This window comes from Aptenodytes patagonicus, chromosome 6 (genome assembly GCF_965638725.1).
Source record: "Aptenodytes patagonicus chromosome 6, bAptPat1.pri.cur, whole genome shotgun sequence".
NCBI lineage: Eukaryota > Metazoa > Chordata > Aves > Sphenisciformes > Spheniscidae > Aptenodytes > Aptenodytes patagonicus.
In genome coordinates, this window is record NC_134954.1 from 57183122 (window position 1) to 57202619 (window position 19498).

Below are 19498 nucleotides of genomic sequence, written 5' to 3' on the forward strand. Positions count from 1 at the left end.
CCCTCCGTGATGCTGAAAAATGCGACCGATAAGTAGGTGCATAAGGGAGTCGTGAGAACCATGTTTATTAAAGACACTCAATTTTGTTGTGTAGTTCAAATTCTACCTGGAGTTCCTCACCACGTAGCAAGCATGTGTCCAATAATGCAGTCTTATTCGACGACGCAGCTTACGCATAATAATATGCTGCAGTCTGCCAAAAAGTGGGGCAGAGTCATGGGGCAACTGTGGTCTTGGACTACCGGCACAGAGAAAAGTGGATGTAGTGAGAAAGCTCTTGGACAAACAAAGGTTGGGAAAATGTTTTGAAATAGATTAGCATCCTTCGGGGTTATAGAAGAGCAAGATCAAATACATGCAAAATAAAATTGTAGAACTGGAACTATGTTTAAATTAAAATATTGTGTCCTAGAAACTTGGCTAAAATCAGCAAAGGGAGCTGGCTATAAAAACACTGATATCAGGATGAGGAGGGTAGGAGAGATGGGCCTGTAATGAAATAGGTGTGGGAGGAAGAACATCTGTTCAACAAAAACATGCTTTCATAATGCAGCTTTGTTATTTTAACTAAGTTTGGGTTTAAATGGAAGAATGGGTTAAACACAGTTATAGGAGGCATAGGTGAAACCTCTGGAGCATGAGAAGGCAGAACAGAAAAACCTCTGTGAATCTGAGAGGGCCAAGTGTAGCACAGGGCAGTCACAAAAGCATCGACTGTAGAATTGAGTGAGTGACTGGGCATTGATGATACCAAGCAAGCTGAACCCAGATGTAACAAGCTGTTCAGGCTTTGTTACCCTGCTCCATATTAGCTTAACGAAATATATTCAATATTTAGTGTGTCCTTGTTTGTCTTCAGTCAGGGAGAAGGAAGGTTAGCTCAGAGAGCAATTTCAAATGCATTGCAAGTTGGTATAATCCTAAAACTCCTAGGAGTGGTGTATTAGTTTCACCATTTGTTGTAGTTGGGGTTTGTGCTTTTGTTATGTAAGTTATTGTAATAGTTTGTTCTGCTTTATGGACTATGAGTTTCTGTCCATTTCTCTCAGGACTTTGATTTAATTCTCTTCTCAACTGTATGTTTATTACGTGATTGCTATAATCTTGAAATAACTTTTGCATTTAGTTCTACTTTTCTCTTTAAAGAATTATTGTTTTCAGTGAATAATGTGATATTTAAAGCTTTACTATTCTCCTGTGAAACGTGAACCTCATGACGTGAATTGGAGGAAACAGAGAGTAGATTAGTATAAGGAGCCAGGACACAGAAGATGAGTAGTGAGGACAGAGCAGCATACTTAGCCTCCCTCCCCTAAAGATGATACTTAATGTTCGTTGTCTTGTTGTCTTGTGTTGGACCCGTAACAATTGTAGAAATGATCTACTGTGCAAAATCATGAAAGGCATCTCCTCCCTATCACAGCAGCTTATAGCTGCGTGATGATACATGAGAATAATTATATAAATAATTACATAAAGCAGTTGTGGTGAAGAATAGGTAAGGTATGTGTAAGTCTGAGTGTATTTGTCTCTCTTACATTTAAAATGAAAAATATAGAAGTTAAAAAGCTTTTTATGCCTGTTGTGTAGGCTTTATGGATTATTTAATACTTCTTTTACTGAAAAATAACTTAGGTGATTTTGTTTTAATGGGTGTAAGGTAAAGAGCATTTTTGCTGAGCAGCCCATACCATTTTAGCTTCAGGAATGGTGGATTATGGTGATGACCCAAAAATCACAGGTTATCCATGACCCAGCCTCCTCTTCCCACTTACGGTAAAGATATTGATCACTCAGATTCTGTTTTAGGGAGGAAATTGAAGACAGGTGTGAGAGCCCTGCTCCTGCCTGTGCTCTTGACTGTAGACTAGGAAGAGGTCCACCAGCTGTGGTAGACACTACTGTTTGAAATTATTCTGATTTTGGACATGTTTCTAGTGCAGGAGAGGAGTGAAAATGGAGCCTTGAAGTAGTTATCTTGTGGCAGTCATTTTCGAGCTTTTTCTATTTGCTTACCTTTACGAAGTATCCAGCACTGCAGATCTCTATATAGTGAATTTAAGCTGTTGGACCATAAACTCACATTTCTTAGTTATCTTTCACAGATCCTTTAGAAATAATCCATGAACCACATTCTGAAAACCGCTGCTAAAGGGTATCAAGAGGTCACAGCGCTGATGTTACTCCTGATTGTCACACTGAAGGCAGAGGAACCAAGATTTTACCCATTAGATCAAAGATTAGAAGCTTTTAGTGCTCTAATTCTCATAGTTTGTAATTTCCAGTGTTGCTTCTTAAAGCTAAGCAGTATAGAAGAAAAATACTACTTAAAACCACTCAAAATATACTCCTGTGACAAATTATTAAACGCTGTGTAAATTATTAAATAAATGTAACCCTGAGCACTGCGTTTAAGTGAAGGTTAGGATGGTGAAGAGTATATATTTAGTTTCTCTTTAAACACATAAAGCTACTGAGATCTTGGGTTGCACAACTTCTTTTTTTAATTCCCACAGCTTTTGGCAAAAGTTTCTAGCTGTACAGGCTTGCTCTATCATTAAAGTGAGGTTTTAGTGCCAGAATTCATTAGTCCCATATGCTTTGTCACTAGAAAATAAGCAATGAAAGTCGCTAAAAGATGCAGTTTAATTGAAAACTGATTAAAAGAATAGTATTTTAAAACCATTTTGTTGTATTTTTTTAGTATCTGAAAGCAGGGTTTATTGAAAAGTTGATAACGTTAGCCAGGTAAAGTCAAGGGTGTAAACACAAAGTCCAACGTAAGAACATCAATTTTGTTCTTGCATTTATAGTATCACCTGGTACATATTTGGGTAGACACTGAACAAACGAAGACTGAATTCTAATGTATACATGTGCACAACATGTGTATGACAAGGAAGTATTTACTCTCTGGACTAATACTGCATTCAATCTTTCTTCCGTAAAAACATTAGCCCTAGAGGAGGGTGATTCAGGGCAGGAGGAGATGGTCAACACTTTTCACAGCCAGGTTTTAAAGCACTGACCTGCTGTTAAAGCACAGGAAAGCTCACGGTTACAGAACGCCTCCGTGGCAGCAGCACAACAGACATCTACAAACCATTCACAGTGTCTGTTGCTTTTCATTAAGTGTCAGCAGAGTGGGCATTTTAAACATGGTGTCTTAGCTGCAGAAGCATAAATCCACTGTAAGTCGTAGCCTTTTACATCAGCTATCCTTTAGCTGTAAATGCAACTCCGAATATTTGTACTATGCCTTTCTGTCTTACACATACAGACGAGTTCCTGAGTGATTAATGATCCTCTTCATCACTGGGCCTGCACACTTCCCAACAATTAAATAATAAAAATGACTCTCCCTTCCTTCCTGGACCACAAAAAAGATTGCTTGGCTGGTCTGTCGGGCTTGTTGGAATTTTTTGTTTACACATATGTCTATTATATACAAGTTTGTATGTGCAAGAGAGATAACATCTTACGTATTTGTGAAAAATACGAAGAAATATTGTGAAAAATTGTGAAAAATACGAAGAAAAGCTGAAGAAATAAATTTCAAATTTAATTTTTAAGAGAGCGAGGGCTGTGTTCATTCTTTGGTGGGAGGGGGATCAATAGATCATACTTGGCTCCCATGGAGGTTTATCTCCTTCTTATGACCCTCCCTCTGATGACCCTCAGTCATTGTATTCTTGAAGCAATGAACACAGTAGTACTCGGGTCACATGTATCGAAGACCAGCCAAAAATTGCAGTTAGGCTTTCAATTGCAGCAGTCGCCACTATCAGCGTTCAGATCTTGAACTGGAATCAGGGAAGGGAAATGCTATAGAGCCTTCTCACAACAGTTGGCAATATTAAATGGACAGTCTGCTTTTTTTTAACATGAGTTGGAGCTTTCACAGCATTTGGCTTCATTTATGGACACAGTTGAGGAGCAAGAGAAGCTGGAAGGTCAGAAAAACAAGGGTTCCCGTGACCACGTCTGTGTTCAGTAAGATGGAGCACCAAATTCTGGCAAATCACAAATTAATGCCTTTTTAATTTTTTTTTTTCATCGCTGCAGGTTTTGAATATTACATATACAAAATCTAATACATGTGGATAATTCTTCTTCCATTTTTATTTTGTCTTTAAATTTGTCGGGAGAATGTTTCCAATGCACCACAGAAGATGTTTCATCATTTAAAATTTAGCTGTTTTCAGTTATCTACTAACAAAAAAAAAAATCATACTTATTCTTAAAATAGATTTTTATGAACATTTTATTCATACAGTTGGACAGGTTTACTCTGACTTTTTAAAAAAATGATCTTTATCTTGAGCCAATGGGAAATGTAAGCACAAATAACACTTTCAGAAAAGTTTTGTACAATTCACTATGGGCATTTTTAATGAAAGCGTAATGCAGCTTTAAATAAAGTATTTGCTACCTATGAGTGCTATAATACAGAATCACAGGGCTAGAAACCTTTAGGTATTTTCTGATGACTTTATAAGCCTTTCTCATGCCAGTTTCTTTTGACTTCATCCAGAAATTTATAGTGTGTATTTTGGAAGTCACACATGCTTTCCACAATACTAGATGGTTTGAAATAATTTATAAGTAGCCAGAGATACTCAACTTGGGGAAGAGCTTTTTTTTCATTTAAGGCAGTTAACTTCAGTATTTGGATCTCGGCTCTCCCTTTCTGATGGATTTTTTTTCTCCTCACTGTGTAAAATCAGTCTCGAAATAATTTCAGACCAGAACCTGACAATTTTACCCATGTAGAGTAGCATCTTCTGAGATTAACGCTTCTTATTTCAACAGAACTGTATGTGGATTAAAATGCTGTGTGATATGATGACCAAGGTTATTGGGATCTAGTTTTTATAAAGTAACATCAAATTACCCATCAGCATATTGATATAGTACCTTTTTGCCCCAAATAGGCCGAGACAAAAGTTTTTTCTCATGATAGAAGACCCCAAAGCAAAACTCAATTCTGGGAATGCCAAAACTCCTCTCAGAAATGCAAGATTTTGAAGGCAATGTTCTCCAGTTTCTGTTTCCTACTTTAGGGATTCTGTTAATTTCCTTGTGCATTTCCTCTACTGTCCGTAGGTCTCCAATACTTTTTCCAGTGTCATTTGCCTCACCTTTCCCTGGTTTATTTTATGATTATAGGTTTTTAATTGCCATTTTCTGTAAGATAATACGTTTTAAATTATTTCAGTTGTCATGTTTAGTACTGAAGTCTGACTCTGATATTGAAGTTATTTGACTGCTGAGTAACAGCGCATGGGTAGGAGAGGTACAAGTCTCTGACGGACGTGTGGTCAGTGTTGGAGATGAGACAGGGAACCACATACCAGTTCTGTCTCCCAGTCCATCCATCTTTTATAGAGAAGGCTGTCAAAAAATGTATCGTGTAGGGAGTGGATGTTTTCCCAGTAGAATCAGAGCTAGTGTTTTAGGTATGCCATCCAAAGCCAGGGGTGACTAGGCCGTTAGTGTTAGTTTTGTGCAATGGTTCAGAAGTCAGGCTCTCTGCCAGGTTATAAGTCTCTGAGGTTTTCAATACCAATCATCTTTTGTAAATGCAGACAGAGTGAAGAGCGCATCAGCACTGGCCATGGTTACACGAATAGATTTTGTTGCATGATACAGATATGCTAAAATTTTTCTTGGGGTTGGTTTTTTGTGGTTGGCCCTCCCACCCCATGTGTTTACATTTGGAAACTTGCACGTTTTCAGATCCAGCCCTGTCTCATGCAGGTGTTTCCAAACAGCAAATGACTGGAGGAGTGTCATGGTAAAGCTTAGACAGCTCATGTGTCAGGAATTACTGGCAGAGAAGTGTTCACATCCAAGTCATAACAATGCTTCCACCCTGTGATTAGGGAGGGTGTGGTGTGATGTAGCAGAGCTGTGCTTCGGCCGTAGGTACTCAGAAACTATTACAGTTTAAGCTAGTAAGAGGGAGAGAATACTATGCAAACTTTTCTTTTTCATTGCTTGAATTTTGACATTAGAAATTGAAGTCATGGTCAGGATTATGTTATGCAAAAAAAAGAAAAAAGTATGGCGATACCATTTCATGACAGTATGCAGAGAACAAGATAAAAGAAAAATCTTGAAGAATTTCCGGTTGCATTACATGCTTTTTATAGAGCAGAGATAAAAAGCGAATGGGCAGTTGTGGCATTTTTTCAGTGCAAGGTGGCAGGAGATAAAGGTGCCGGTTAGAGCAAGTGGAGGTACTGTGCCAGCTGTTCTGGATGAGCAGAGCAGTTTAAGTTTTGGGACATTACTGAACCTCCAAAGGGTGGGTGGAATACATTAAAGGCCTTTGGCCAGATTTATTCTCCACCCTCCTTAGACGTACCTCCTAAGAGGCAGAGCTCAGAATTCAGGTGGCAGTTCTCATTCTTCCCCAGACCAACAGACACATACTCAGGATATACAGACCATGTTTCTTTCCAACAGGTTTTAGAGCAGTAGTTGAAGATCGAAGATAGAAGGCATTCCAGATGCTCTCTTTGTGTGTGGCAGCTATCTTTGTGCTGTGCAGAACAGTCGCTGATGCTGTAGTATGAGTCCGTGTTATTTAACTGTCATGTTGAGTATATAACTTAAAAACCATACCTCATTTGGAGCGCTGAACACCTGTGTATGAATGCTACTTCAACTAATATTCCTTCTTTCTTCTTAGTTCCTGCAGAACCTTTATTGTGCAAGTTTGCCGATGGAGGACAGAAAAAGAGACAGAATCAGAATAAATATATACAGAATGGAAGAGCATGGCACAGAGAAGGCGAGGTGAGACTTGTAAGTCCTCCCTTCAAGCTTTAGTGTGGGTGTACAATAATGAATACTTATGAAAATGATAGGCATTGAGACTTCTTGTATTGGCTCTTTGCATGTTAAAAATGTGCAAGCAGCTCTTACAGAGTTGCAAACTGTCAGGTAAAATACCTAACTGTATCTTTCTTAAGAGGAAAAAAGGCAAAATGTGAAACACTAAATCCTACCTCATTAAAGCGAACAATAAAATCTTCAGCTTGGTCAGGAATATGCCTGAGATTTCTCATATTATAAAGCTACCTGAAACATAACTTTATTTACATGTAGTAAATAATCCTTTGATTTATGCAGCACTGAAATGCACATCACTTTCATAAGATTAAAATAGTATACCAATGCAGTGCAGCATTGATTTTTTTTTTTTAGTCGCAGCTTTTTTAATCTTTAATGTTCGAGATAATAGTTTCGTAGGCTTACTGTGGTTAGCAAGCCTAGACACCTCATTTATATGAGACAAGAAAATTCAAATGTGTCTTCTGAAAAACAGCACTCCCCGTTCATTCTTATAGTTAATATATTGTAGGCAACACCCTAACATAATCATCTTCATGCCCTGCCTCTCAAACACACACATGTTCTCTTAGCCAGGTATTTCATAGACTGCATTTTGTTCCTCGTGCTGGGAACTTGGAAACTTGAATTCATAAACAATATCCCTGACTCTTTTCACTATATAATTACTTATGTCAATTAGCCTTTCCCTAACTTATAGTAATAAACTATTTCAATACAAATTTTCAGTTAAAAATAATACAACTAAAGAAAGAGTAAGAGAAATAATTTACAGTCAAAATTAATTTTGTCAACTCTTTCTTTCCACTTTTTTTTAATTTATTTTAAAGGCTGGAATGACACTTACGTATGATCCAACCACAGCTGCTTTACAAAATGGGTATGTTAAATAATGGCACACTAAGAAAAAAAAGTTTGCATTATGAAAGATGCATAGAACTGGTATTTAATAAATATTTCTGCATTTTCTAGATTTTATCCGTCACCCTACAGTATTACAGCAAACAGAATGATCACTCAGACATCTATTACGCCATATATTGCTTCTCCAGTTTCCACATACCAGGTTTGTATTTAGAACTTAGTAGTTGAAATGGTTCATCAGAGCTTATGTTTATTTGTCAGTTGCTACATCTGGTTTTATGAATTCTCCAATAATGCTTCATTTTAATGAAGTGGCCTCTTCATGCTGTACAGCATGAAGATGAAGGCCTTAAAAACTACAAGTGTGTTTGTTTCAGAAAGCACAGCAATTTAATGAGATACGTGGTGTCTTGCAAAACAAAGTCTCTAACTTGTGCTGCTGGCTAAGGTATTTGTAGCTACTTCTGCATTTCATGTATGATTTTTCATTTTCTCTTGGTCAAGTTCTTTTATATCTTTAAAATAACTATTCTTTATTTAAAACCTTCTTGATTTAGTTAAATTCTATTTCAAAGATACTTCTCCATGCTTTTTGAACTTTTCTCCAGGCTGTTTCAGTGCAAAAAAAAAAAAGCTCTACAATAATATGTTATGTAGTTGTACTAAGAAGGATACAGAAACTTGCTTGACATTAGAGAAGGAAATTTGAAAAAGAGTTCAGGGTTCAAATTGCATTAGCATTCAAATTCAATGTTTTCATATTAGGAGTAAAGCATTTAATAGTCTGGAACTGTGTTTCTAAACAAAAAGTTACTTTATTTTGATCAATAAGTTAGAACATTAATCATGCATGTTTTTTGTTCTTAGAGTCCAGTCCAAAGCTTCCTAAAAAGGAATTTTGATAGGGTCATCTTGAGTCCCCACTAAGAGTTATTGACAAACAGTTCAACATGCTGAGAAATGATATGGAACAGTTTTTGTACTTTGATATAAATCTCTTGGGAATGCTCAATTTTAGGGCATCGTACATTTCAGTTTACAAACAACTTGCATTTAATGCAACTAGTATGGCAGTCTCAGATGTATGCTCTGTAATTATAACTTGAGACATGCCAATTATCCCAGTGTAAGCTAAATGATCAGCTATTTCGGCATTTTACTGTTTAACACATAGATGAAGTAAACATCAGTGATTCAGGTCATAAATAACCAAAACCAAACCAAATTTGGAAAATTCTTACCTCTCTTACCTTCAGGGGAAGGAGAAGTGGCTGTTTGCTTTTTAGTGAGAGAGATGTGCTGAGTTTTCTAGCTTACTGTGGGTGAAAATGAATATAGAATGCTATGTAGAAGCATATAGAAAGCCAGCAGAGGCACTGTGGGCCACTTGGTCAGTATTCCCTTGCAGAAATTTCCACATACCCTCCCATTCCAGGTGAGAAGAATGAGGAAGAATTGTCTAATATTATTTTGGAGGTCTAATGCCTTCTTGCGCGGGCAAAGCGTTATGTAGGAGGTAAAACAGTGTACTCTGGGGTAGAGGGCAGCTGGATTAATTTTATATTAATTTCTGAGATGACTTATGCAACACAATGTTTGCTCTTGGCAGACAGTGCTAGTACTGTATTTTTCAGTGTGTTGAATCATTCTGCTTTGTACAGCAATACCTCAAAAATTACAGCAAGTTCTTAGCCAGAAAAATATTCCAGTAGAACTAGCTGCTATTCTTTATTAAAATATAAATTATTCATCAATATAAGACTCTCAGATATTCAGAATCCAAGTAAAAGTTGGAAGTTAGCATGGAAATATACTTCTTAGGAATATAGTGTCATTTCTCTGGGCTTATTGAGATAGGCAGACCATCATACTGTATGTTGCCAGAAATGTTATTACCAGTATTTCAGTATACGTGGCGTGGAGCTTAAATTATTGTGGATGGAGCTATTAACATCATTATGCTTAAAGTGCCGCAGTAATAGGAACTGAAAACTAAATGGAAGTATTCTGTATTGGGGAGGAAGGAGGTTCTTGGCCAGAAGAGTTTCACAATTTGAGTATTAGTCACATCTTCATTACTGATCCCTTCTCACTGAAACCTGCAGCATTCTGTCATCTACACAATAGGACGTATCACAACAGCATGATTTATTTATTTTTTCTTTGAGGCATGGTATAACCTGTTCCCTAGATTTATTCTTATTAAAGGTAAACAAATTTAATAAAGTTTTGGCTAGTGTTTGTTTCTGCAACTTCTGTATACCCAAATGACAGTAGTAAGCCAGTTACTATCATAGTATGAGCAGATTAGCCAAAGCTTTAGTCAGGCTGTACCAGTATTTTTGCCATTAAGTTTTTGCCTGAGGAAAGGGAGGGTTCAAGTGTTTTCCATTTTTGAACTCCTGTTTGCTCTTTTTCTGATTGAAAAAGCAAAAAAATATTACTCTGATTTGAAAGTCAGTACCAAAAGGAGGGAAGAAATATTTCCATCTTGCAGAAAATACCTCATCTGGATTTTTTTTCAAGACTGGCTATCTACCTGTCCTGTTCACAGGACTCTGGGAAATGATGGTAGAGGCATTTAAGGGGCTTTAAATATCTGGCAGCTGTGGTGAGTCAGTTCTGCATGTGCGGTGCAGGTCAGAATCTTGCCTTATCCTACACACTTACAGGAGGTGGAGAGGAAACGTTTCCATTCTTACCTTTAATATTTCTTGCAGCACACTTTTTCAAAGAGCTGTTGCAACCAGTTCTTCTTAACTAAGATAACCATATAACCTGTTAGTTTACCTTTTAATCTTTTTAATTTACCTTGTCATGCAAAGTTAGGCATCCCACCTCAATTTAAGTATTTGGGTAGTCAGTGTTTTTGGAGAGAAAACATGCTACCTCCAAGAGCAGGAATGCGCATCAGAACCTTCTCTTCTTCCTGTGCTTTGGGAATAACATACCGCAATGTGTTGGAGAAGAACAATTCTCCTAAATCTTCTCCTTGTGCCTGGAACAGGATTTCAGCAGAATTCCTGGTTTCTTTTTCCCTTGTGAAAACCCAGTAATTTATTTTATTCCGAACACGCTAGAAGGCATGCTATACCTTCTGAGTTCCCAATTACTTTTCCCCAAAGGAATTTCTAAGACAGAAGGTGCCTCCTTTTTCAACACAGCAGAAACCTCTCATGCATCTGTTTGAACCCTTTCAGTGTACTTTATCAAGTTTCTGAGACCTGCACTAAAAACATAGTATACTGTTCTGAAAGGTGTATGTGGAATATTGTCTCCAAATCCTGTTTCTGATTTACAGGCACAATAAATACGCTTTTCATAGAAATCAATGTTGCTCCATAGAGTGACTAATTGTATTAAAAAGTGAATAAATAAGGGAGGGGGCTTGTTAATGTGATTTAAGAAATTATTACTTATATCTCAGTTGGAGTATTCAGGGAAACAATGGCTAAAATGAAAAATAAAATACTGATTTTGTTCTAGGTTCAGAGTCCTTCTTGGATGCAGCCTCAACCATATATAATGCAGCACCCAGTAAGTTTTTATGCTTCTCTGTTGTTGTGTTACTGATTATACTATAAATACTTTACATACTTTAAATGACAGGAAATAGGTCAATTCCCACCCAATTACTTCCAGAGTTTTGACAATTACATCATGATTAAATCATGGATCAAAATGAAAAGAGAAACAAAGATACTAACCTGAACTGGGGCCTCATTTTATTAGGAAAAAAAGAAAGCTGCCTTCAGGGTATTGAGGTGATGAGGACAATTAGAGTTACCAAGTCAGCATCCTGAGGAAACTTTTTTTTTTAAAAAATGAAAAGCACTTTGCAAATACCACATGTTTACATACCGTTTACTTATCAGGAGCTGGAATTGAAGACCCGAGGTTTTAGAATGGGTCTAGAATAGTTCAGACTGGATAATTTGTGAAAGACAGATGGATGTAGTGATATAAATGACATTATGGGCACTCACTTGAGAAAACCTGCATAACTTGTTCTGGCTTCACCGCTCATGAGTAATGCTAGTCTCCCTACATTTTTGGCTGTGGCATCTGTACCAGCCTGTCAGGCATTCTAATCTATACTCTCCCATGATATTTTGCTTCTTATCTATGTCATTTGCCAATTAAGTACCATTATATCTGAGACTTCTTAGGTTTCTTGAGATGGGCATTACACATAATAACAGGCACTTTAATATATGCGTTCCTGTAGTTAACAAACAGGTCTGTTTCCAGATATAGAAAGGATATTGTCTTGACTTTAATTAACCTCTCCACGCAGATTATAGAATGTAAATCTTCTTGGCACAACATTTTCTTCTTGTGCACGCAGAGAAGGTGATACTGAACCAGAACACCCTCTCACACACTTAATTGTTGTATTTGTGTTTTTTGATGTTAAACACACATGCACACAACTGTGTTTAACTTTTCTCTCTATCAACACAGACTTCCATAAAAAAAATCTTGCAAATCATGCTGTGAAAGACACAAGCTGATATATTATAATGCTATAAGGTGTATTAGTTTCACAGGTATACAGGATGAGGTTTCACAGGTATACAGAATGAGATTTCACAGGAAAATAAAGGTCTAGATTCCTGACTTAAGTTCAGTTTTGGCCTGTGCAAAGACTGGTGCTGTCTTGCTCATTTGCTTTGCAGAGAAGCCTGCAGTCTACAGACAGGAAATTCTTTTAGTGTTTGATGTGCCTGTGACTCATTTCATCTACACTGATCGCATGGTTGTTTTTCCAACTATACTCTGTACGGTTTTTTCTCTTCTTTTTTCTTTTTAAGGATTAGTTATTGATTCAAAATACTGGCTTTCAGTACACTGCAATTATTTCTGTTAGTTTTGAGCCTCCATCAATTTTAATCAACACTTCTGCAAGCATAAGTCATACAAAGTATTTGGAAATGTGTCTTTGTAGAACATGATTGGTAAAATAAAATTTGTTGATAACCCTCCATTTCAGATTACTCTGGAAACCTTACGAGTGTGCCCTCCATATTTAGCATTCTCAAGTGTTTAAAAATTTGACATAGCCTTTTTATGAAGTTAACAAGATGGTACAGGAGTGATAGAAAGGTCATCACAGTAGCTAGTATTTAGACAAAGAATCAGCATTGCTAACCCACTCTTCTAAGATGTGTGTGCTAATGAAACCAGCCATTAAGTAGGACAGCTGTCTTGTGTGTGAACATCTCATGTGACAGGTAGAATTCTCCTAACACAAATGTTCCTCCAAAGCCTCCGTTCCTAAAGATGAGATAAAAGTTTCTTCCTAAAGCCTGAAATTCCAAAGTTTAAGCTAAGTGAATCTATACCTGGTAACGTGTGCAGATTCTTCCTTTAAAGTTAGCATCTGGTTAAACTCATATTTTACAAAGTGTTTTCAGCAGGTGTCTCAAGTGCATTGTACATCAGTTGCGTGTTCAATAGGAAGCCAATGCAGTTCTTGCCCCATTACCAAACCGTGCAAAACACATCTGCTCAAGTAGAATATTCAGAATGCCCCCGACCTGCTTCCTGAATCAGTGCCTGGGATTAAGGAGAGTTCTTGTGGTATGTCCCCTCAGAAGGGCAGCCCATACTTAGACTCTCAAATCAAAAATGTAATTAAAATCTGAGTGTTGCCGCAACCATTTCTTTCTTTCTCCGTTTAATAGGGTGCTGTACTGACTCCCTCCATGGACCACACCATGTCACTACAGCCTGCATCGATGATAAGCCCTCTGACGCAGCAGATGAGTCATCTTTCATTAGGCAGTACTGGAACAGTATGTAGCAATTTAATACAAAATAGAACTTACACAAGTAGAAGGTACTGCGTGTAGATCACAATATGCATGTGCAGCTTGCGTCTAGGAAAAAAGTAACCCTTTAAGTAGTCTTTTCATCCAATAAAATATTAAGAACTGTCTCCATTTTTAAATCATATTCAGCAGTTTTTATTCAGTCTATTAGCTGATCAGAAATTGGAAATCAGTAAATAAAAATAGATCAAAGCAAATGAAAGGAACCCAGGAGGTAACTCCGGAGTTGTATCAAAAAAGAAAAAATAGTTGGTTTTGCTCTTCAGGAGATCAGAGTTGCAGAAAGGAACACAAAGTTTGGAACAGAAACTAAACCAGAAGAAGAGATGCAGGCTAGCTTCTAAACTGAAAGACCCTTCTTTCCTGAGAAGATAGAATTAAAAAAAAAGATGATGATCGGGATTAACAGAGAAGGAAAAGTCCTTTACCTAGTCTTTGAAGTCTAAATTTGAGTTTTCCCAAAACAGGTACCTCACTTTTCTGAAAAGCCTGTTGATTTCAGACACAAAAGTCTTTCTCTCATGTATATTGCTTTAGGGAAACAGTCAATATCTATTAAACAATATCATGATAGGTATTTTGAATACTCTTAAATTTACATCGGGCTTTAACTCAACTTAATGGACTTTGTCTTTCTAGTACATGCCAGCCACAACAGCTATGCAAGGAGCCTACATACCCCAATATACACATGTCCAGACAGCAGCGGTTCCTGTTGAGGTCAGTATATTTTATAAAAGACCAGAGATAAGAGACATGAATATGATACTAGATTTTTTTTTTTTTTTTTGCTAGGAAAGCTACTGTTTAAAGCATAACATTGTAACTGTGAATGTACTGTGAAGACAATGTATATTAAAACTATAAAGTGTCATTATTCTCAACTAATATAACTAGCATTATAAAAAAGAATGACCCGTACTTGTAGCAGTACAGTACTTGGAGCAGTCTTCCATATGAGCATAACTCAGACGAACTTTGTGTTTTGTGAAACCTAACTTCCAATAGGAACAAGCCAGAGGGTATATTGTAGTTATGATCTTTCATTTAGTTTTCCTGTGAGCAAACTTCTCTGCCAACAGACCATGATTGTAACTTTTTGCAAAGAGTTCCGATTTTACCCTGGCATCTCAGGATATCGTGCATATTCGCTTAATAAACCCCTCTGCAAGTCCAGTTGAAGAGCATAACTAAATGGTAGACAACAGTTTGTCTACTATTTTGACTTACTGTACACTCTTTCATAGGTCAGTACTTCTTTAACAGAGGAGCTAGACAAGGTATGCTGCAGCTCTTGTATTCAGAATGAGTGCTAGACAGTCTCTTCCAGAGCCTGTAAGAAAAAAAACATTTCATTTCAGAGTCCATTTGTCCAGAAACTCCAGAACTTGTTTGGTTCAGTTTATGCATCTGCCCATGTGGGTCGGAGAAAGACTTTTGGTAATTAGCTGATTGCACTGTCTGCCAGAGCACTATCAGCTGAATTAATTCCCTGGTTTCTGGGGGTCTGTGTGCGAAGTCCCAACTACAATTCTTTGTGTTGCCTAGTGCCAATCACACCATGGTACTCAAAGCAATAGTGTTTATACATGTGGTAAGTTGATCTCGTTCTTCTTGCTGCCCCTCAAAAGGAGAGGGGCAGAATGCGTTTTTGCATTTGCAGATAGAAAATATACTAGCAGTTATTTGCTTCCTCTATGTATTTATGTCAGAAGTTTTTTTTAATTATCATCAAAGCAGCTGGGGAAAGACGAGGTTTGCATGATCATTTTTATTTCTCTATTTGCTGAAATGTAAATCAATGCAAAGTTATCACCTCAAATTTGGAATACCCCACTTGAGAAATGTTAGAAAGACTTTAGATTTGAAGACTGTTAATCACATGAGTCGCATGGAAATACAGATTACAGATAATGCTGCCTGCTTGTCTCTCATGTCTTGTCTTCCGTTTTATTTGCAGGAAGCCAGTGGTCAACAACAGGTTACAGTAGAGACGTCCAGTGACCATTCTCCATATACGTATCAGCAAAATAAGTAACTGTGAGGTAGGGGCTCATCCTGTAACATAAATGATGTGAATTCAAAGATATGTTATTTCATAACTTGCGGTACTCTGTATTGAAAATTCTTTCTTTATATCATATAAATAACACTGATAATATCTGGGGACAGGCAGTGAAGTTAATTTGAACTTGGCCAGAGTTAGAAGCCAGGAAAGGAAGCATGGGTTGCAGAAGTGAGTTAATGACTTATGAGTAATAGTGTTTTAATAATTTCTCTATAGCATAACTGTATTATGTTGTATTTTAATTTGTTCATCTTGGCAGCGTGCTGTATACAAGAATAACAATGAATTAGTGCAAAAATACTAGAATCACAATGCTAAAGGGAACTGTATTTATACATAAAATATCCTCTAGTTCTGTGGTACACGTAAGATTTGGAAGCAGCTTTGCAACTAACTTACAGACCACAGGCAGGCGGGTGGTCTGGTAGAAATCCTTGCTGACCCTTTCTCCTGAAGACTTCCCTGCTCATCCTTTATTCTAGGAAAAAGCAGTTTGGTCCAGAATTTTGTCAATTAATTTCTAAGCCACGTCCTAGCTTGGCTCTGATTCCAGAGTTGTTTTACTTTCCTCCTCCTACTGGTTTTGCTTGCATGGCCTTTCTTTACTAACCAATCATTAGCTTTCCCTGAACTCCTTCCCTGCAAAATTTTTGCTTTCTGTAGATTGCCATCCTGAAAATGCTGTTTGCATTAACCATCCCCTTCTCCATCTTCCATGTTTTAAAATTCTGGAATTTAGTTGTTCCTTAACTCATCTTTTTGAGTGCTTTGTAAACCAGGCAACTTGACTACATCATTTTTTTAATCACATTTTGTAAGACCTCATACTGAAAAACTCTGTTCAGCTGCAATAATGTGCTAGAGGCCATCTTAAAAGGGTTTTTCTACAGCCCTCACAGCATTTATTAGATACTCAAAAATCCTAATCAGTGATGTGTGAGGAACTTCTAATTGTGTGATATTCTCCCTAAAAAGTATGGATCTAACAGAACACACGTTTTGCCATTACCTTTGATTTTGCAGGTCAGCTGTGTTATTTGACAACACTGCTCTCATCCCCGTTATTGGCATAAGAACTACTTATATGTTCAAGAATGTAAAGATAGAAACAACCAATGGGGAAACTTCGCACATTCAACAGATGGCACAGTCTGCATAGCACAACATATTACCTGTGTTTATTATTGTAGTCTGGCCAACTGTCGGCATCTAGACAAAGCCCACGTCCTTGATTTGCATCCAGGGCAGGGAGAAAGCAAAGCCACAGACTCTTCTCGTTATCCATCTCCTGGTGTTAAAATCATGGCTCCTGCATGTTTCCTCTGCCAACGCTATTGGCTGGTGTTAACCGCTTTTCAAGGAATTATTTGTTTTGCCTTAAGTCTCCCCTGTGGGCATGTAAGACCTCCTTACCAATAGAGATCTGTGGTAGACGGCGAAGCGTCATCCTGCACGTCATCTCCCCGTCCTGCCTCTCTCTCCCAGCCCGTCAGTATCTTTCCCATAGGCTGGGGCCAGGCAGAAGGAGCAGCATTAGTCTCCTGAAAGGATGAGATGTGTTGCCATCTGAGACACATTTTATAACAATGACCGTGTAGAATACCGAGCTCTGTGAGCAATTCTGTGCTTTTGCTGTAAGCCAATCCTCCACATACTTTATTCTTCAGAGAAGTACCATTACCTGTATTTATATGCAGTAGGAGCCAGTGAAATCTGTGTCAGCGATGGCTCTGGCAGTGGGCACGTGGGGAAGGTTAATATTACTCAATTGATTTCAGCCTCAGAGTATGGCATTCGGTATTTCTGTCCCTGGAACATGTTGGTACTTGTCGTTTTTCAAACAGGTGAGGGGGAGGGAATTGACAGTTATTTCTTGCCCTAAATACAGGGAATGCTGTGGTCTTTTAATTGTTGCAGCTTCGTTACTATTGTCAAATTGAAACTTGTTTCTAAATGCACATGCAGCGCTTTTGGGAATGTGCTATTAAAAATCAGTATACATATTGCTGTAAATAAGAGGTAAATGACAACTAGCACATTTGCACAAGTGGATGTAGTCAATCAGAAATACACAGTGTCCTTCCTTTAACGGCTACATTTAATAACTTTATAGCTTCTTTTAAAAAAGTTGCTACTATGTGAAAATAGTCAGACCCTTGGAAAAAACCCTGTTATAATTAATATGCACCTATAAATGTACAAACCTTAAAATACCAGACTTGTTCTTGCCTAGAGAAATTAAAAAATTGTCTAAACTTCTTTTCATTAGCTGGGTATTTTTTTAAACCCATATGGCAATATAGTAAATTGAGAAGTCTTCCTTCAAATTTAATGAGCCCTGAATTGCTGTTAAGTATAAACCGTCATGGAGGCACAGTAGCTGTCTCTGCGTTGGCTGTTGTAACTTGTACGTAGTCTCCCTGAGGCCGCACCGAAAGAAAGTTGTGTTCCTTTTCCAGAGATCAAAAGCCCTGGAGATGCTGCAGGAGTAAGCTCACACACTCAACCACTTTTGGTCAATTAAAAGGAAACAACAATAACAAAACAACAAAGAAGGAAATAGCTTTGAATGCAGTCTCACGGTTCCCCAGTGGGAACTCTGCATGCGGAACAGGTATTAGAGGTAGAGGGGGGAAATACGATACAGGCTGTATCCTGGCAGAGCGCCTTATCCTGCCTGGGAAGGGCCGAGCACCTGTAGTGCCCCCTGTGTTACTTCGCAAATTTGTACTCAGATTAACATAGTTTTCTCACAGCTGTCTAAAATAGGAAACGATTTAGTTTTATGGACGGCTGCATTAGAAAAAACCCATGCGATTGTAACTCTGCTCTAGCTCTGACCTTTCTGTGTTGCAGATGTCCAGTGTTGACCTGGCCTGGAGAAGGGTGCAAAGGCTGAAACAATCATGGATTTTACTGATCAATTGTGCTTTAGGAATTATTGACAGTTTTGCACAGGTTCTTGAAAATGTTATTTATAATGAAATCAACTAAAACTATTTTTGCTATAAGTTCTATAAGGTGCATAAGAAAAACCTTAAATTCATCTAGTAGCTGTTCCCATGAACAGGTTTATTTTAGTAAAAAAAAAAATTTTTATCAAGTGTTATGACGCAAAAAAAAAAAAAATTCACATTTCTGGGTATGCACAGATGACCACGAAGACTTATTCACGTGCATGACAGAATTTGTGTTTTGGTTTATTTTTATTTTGTTTGGGTTTTTTTTTTTTCCTTAATTGTATGAAATGGGTTTTCTGAAGTTTAAAATAGTAAAACATCTAAGATGATGTTCTGTGCTTGCAGTGTGTGAGTGTTGCTTTAGTGCAGTGTTGCAGTTATAGTGTCTGGTCTTTTAGCTTTCTGTTTTTCTTTTAATGTAGTGTGAAGTGTCTTATCCTTTTCTATAAATTCCAATTTGCCTTAAATCTTTCAATGCTGTAGCTGTTTCAGTAAGTAGTCCAAACTAATGGTGTAGAATGCTTTGACCAAATGAGCTGGTCTATTATGCCTTGTAAAACAGCAGCATAGGGCTTTTAAAGGTAGTCAATAAAAATTGCTGAAAATTTGGCTTTTTTAATGTGTAGTAAGTGTTTTTAATGATTTTTCACATAATATGTAAGGTAGTGAAACGCAAGAGGGGAAAAAATGTTTTGTGTGAAACACATTTTCTGACTGGGGAAATTTTAATAGGATGAATTGTTTGTAAGGCCATATGCCAATAGTTCCCTCTGGTAGTTTGAATGATTTAGGAACTCTGCTGTATGATGCAATGTAAAATCTTTTTTTGCCTTTTTTCAGAAACTAACTTGATGTTCTAGTTTTAGCATAGGTAGAGTAGGGAGTTTGGGGTGGGGATATCACCGAATGTT

General features: G+C 37.5%; 1 protein-coding gene across 5 annotated transcripts in view; it reads left to right on the top strand.

Moving 5' to 3' along the window:
- RBMS1 (RNA binding motif single stranded interacting protein 1) overlaps positions 1 to 19206 on the top strand; it is a 147315-nt gene extending 128109 nt beyond the window's left edge. For 4 of the 5 annotated variants that reach the window (XM_076342774.1, XM_076342776.1, XM_076342777.1 and 1 more), the window contains 8 exons: positions 6698 to 6813; positions 7692 to 7741; positions 7834 to 7927; positions 11212 to 11262; positions 13413 to 13523; positions 14199 to 14279; positions 15520 to 15604; positions 18484 to 19206. In XM_076342774.1, the coding sequence (XP_076198889.1) occupies positions 6698 to 6813; positions 7692 to 7741; positions 7834 to 7927; positions 11212 to 11262; positions 13413 to 13523; positions 14199 to 14279; positions 15520 to 15597 (581 nt within the window). In that variant the 3' untranslated portion in view covers positions 15598 to 15604; positions 18484 to 19206. The remainder of the gene's footprint in view (positions 1 to 6697; positions 6814 to 7691; positions 7742 to 7833; positions 7928 to 11211; positions 11263 to 13412; positions 13524 to 14198; positions 14280 to 15519; positions 15605 to 18483) is intronic. The other variant, XM_076342775.1, reaches the window with a different exon arrangement.
- The last annotated feature ends 292 nt before the right edge of the window (positions 19207 to 19498 follow it).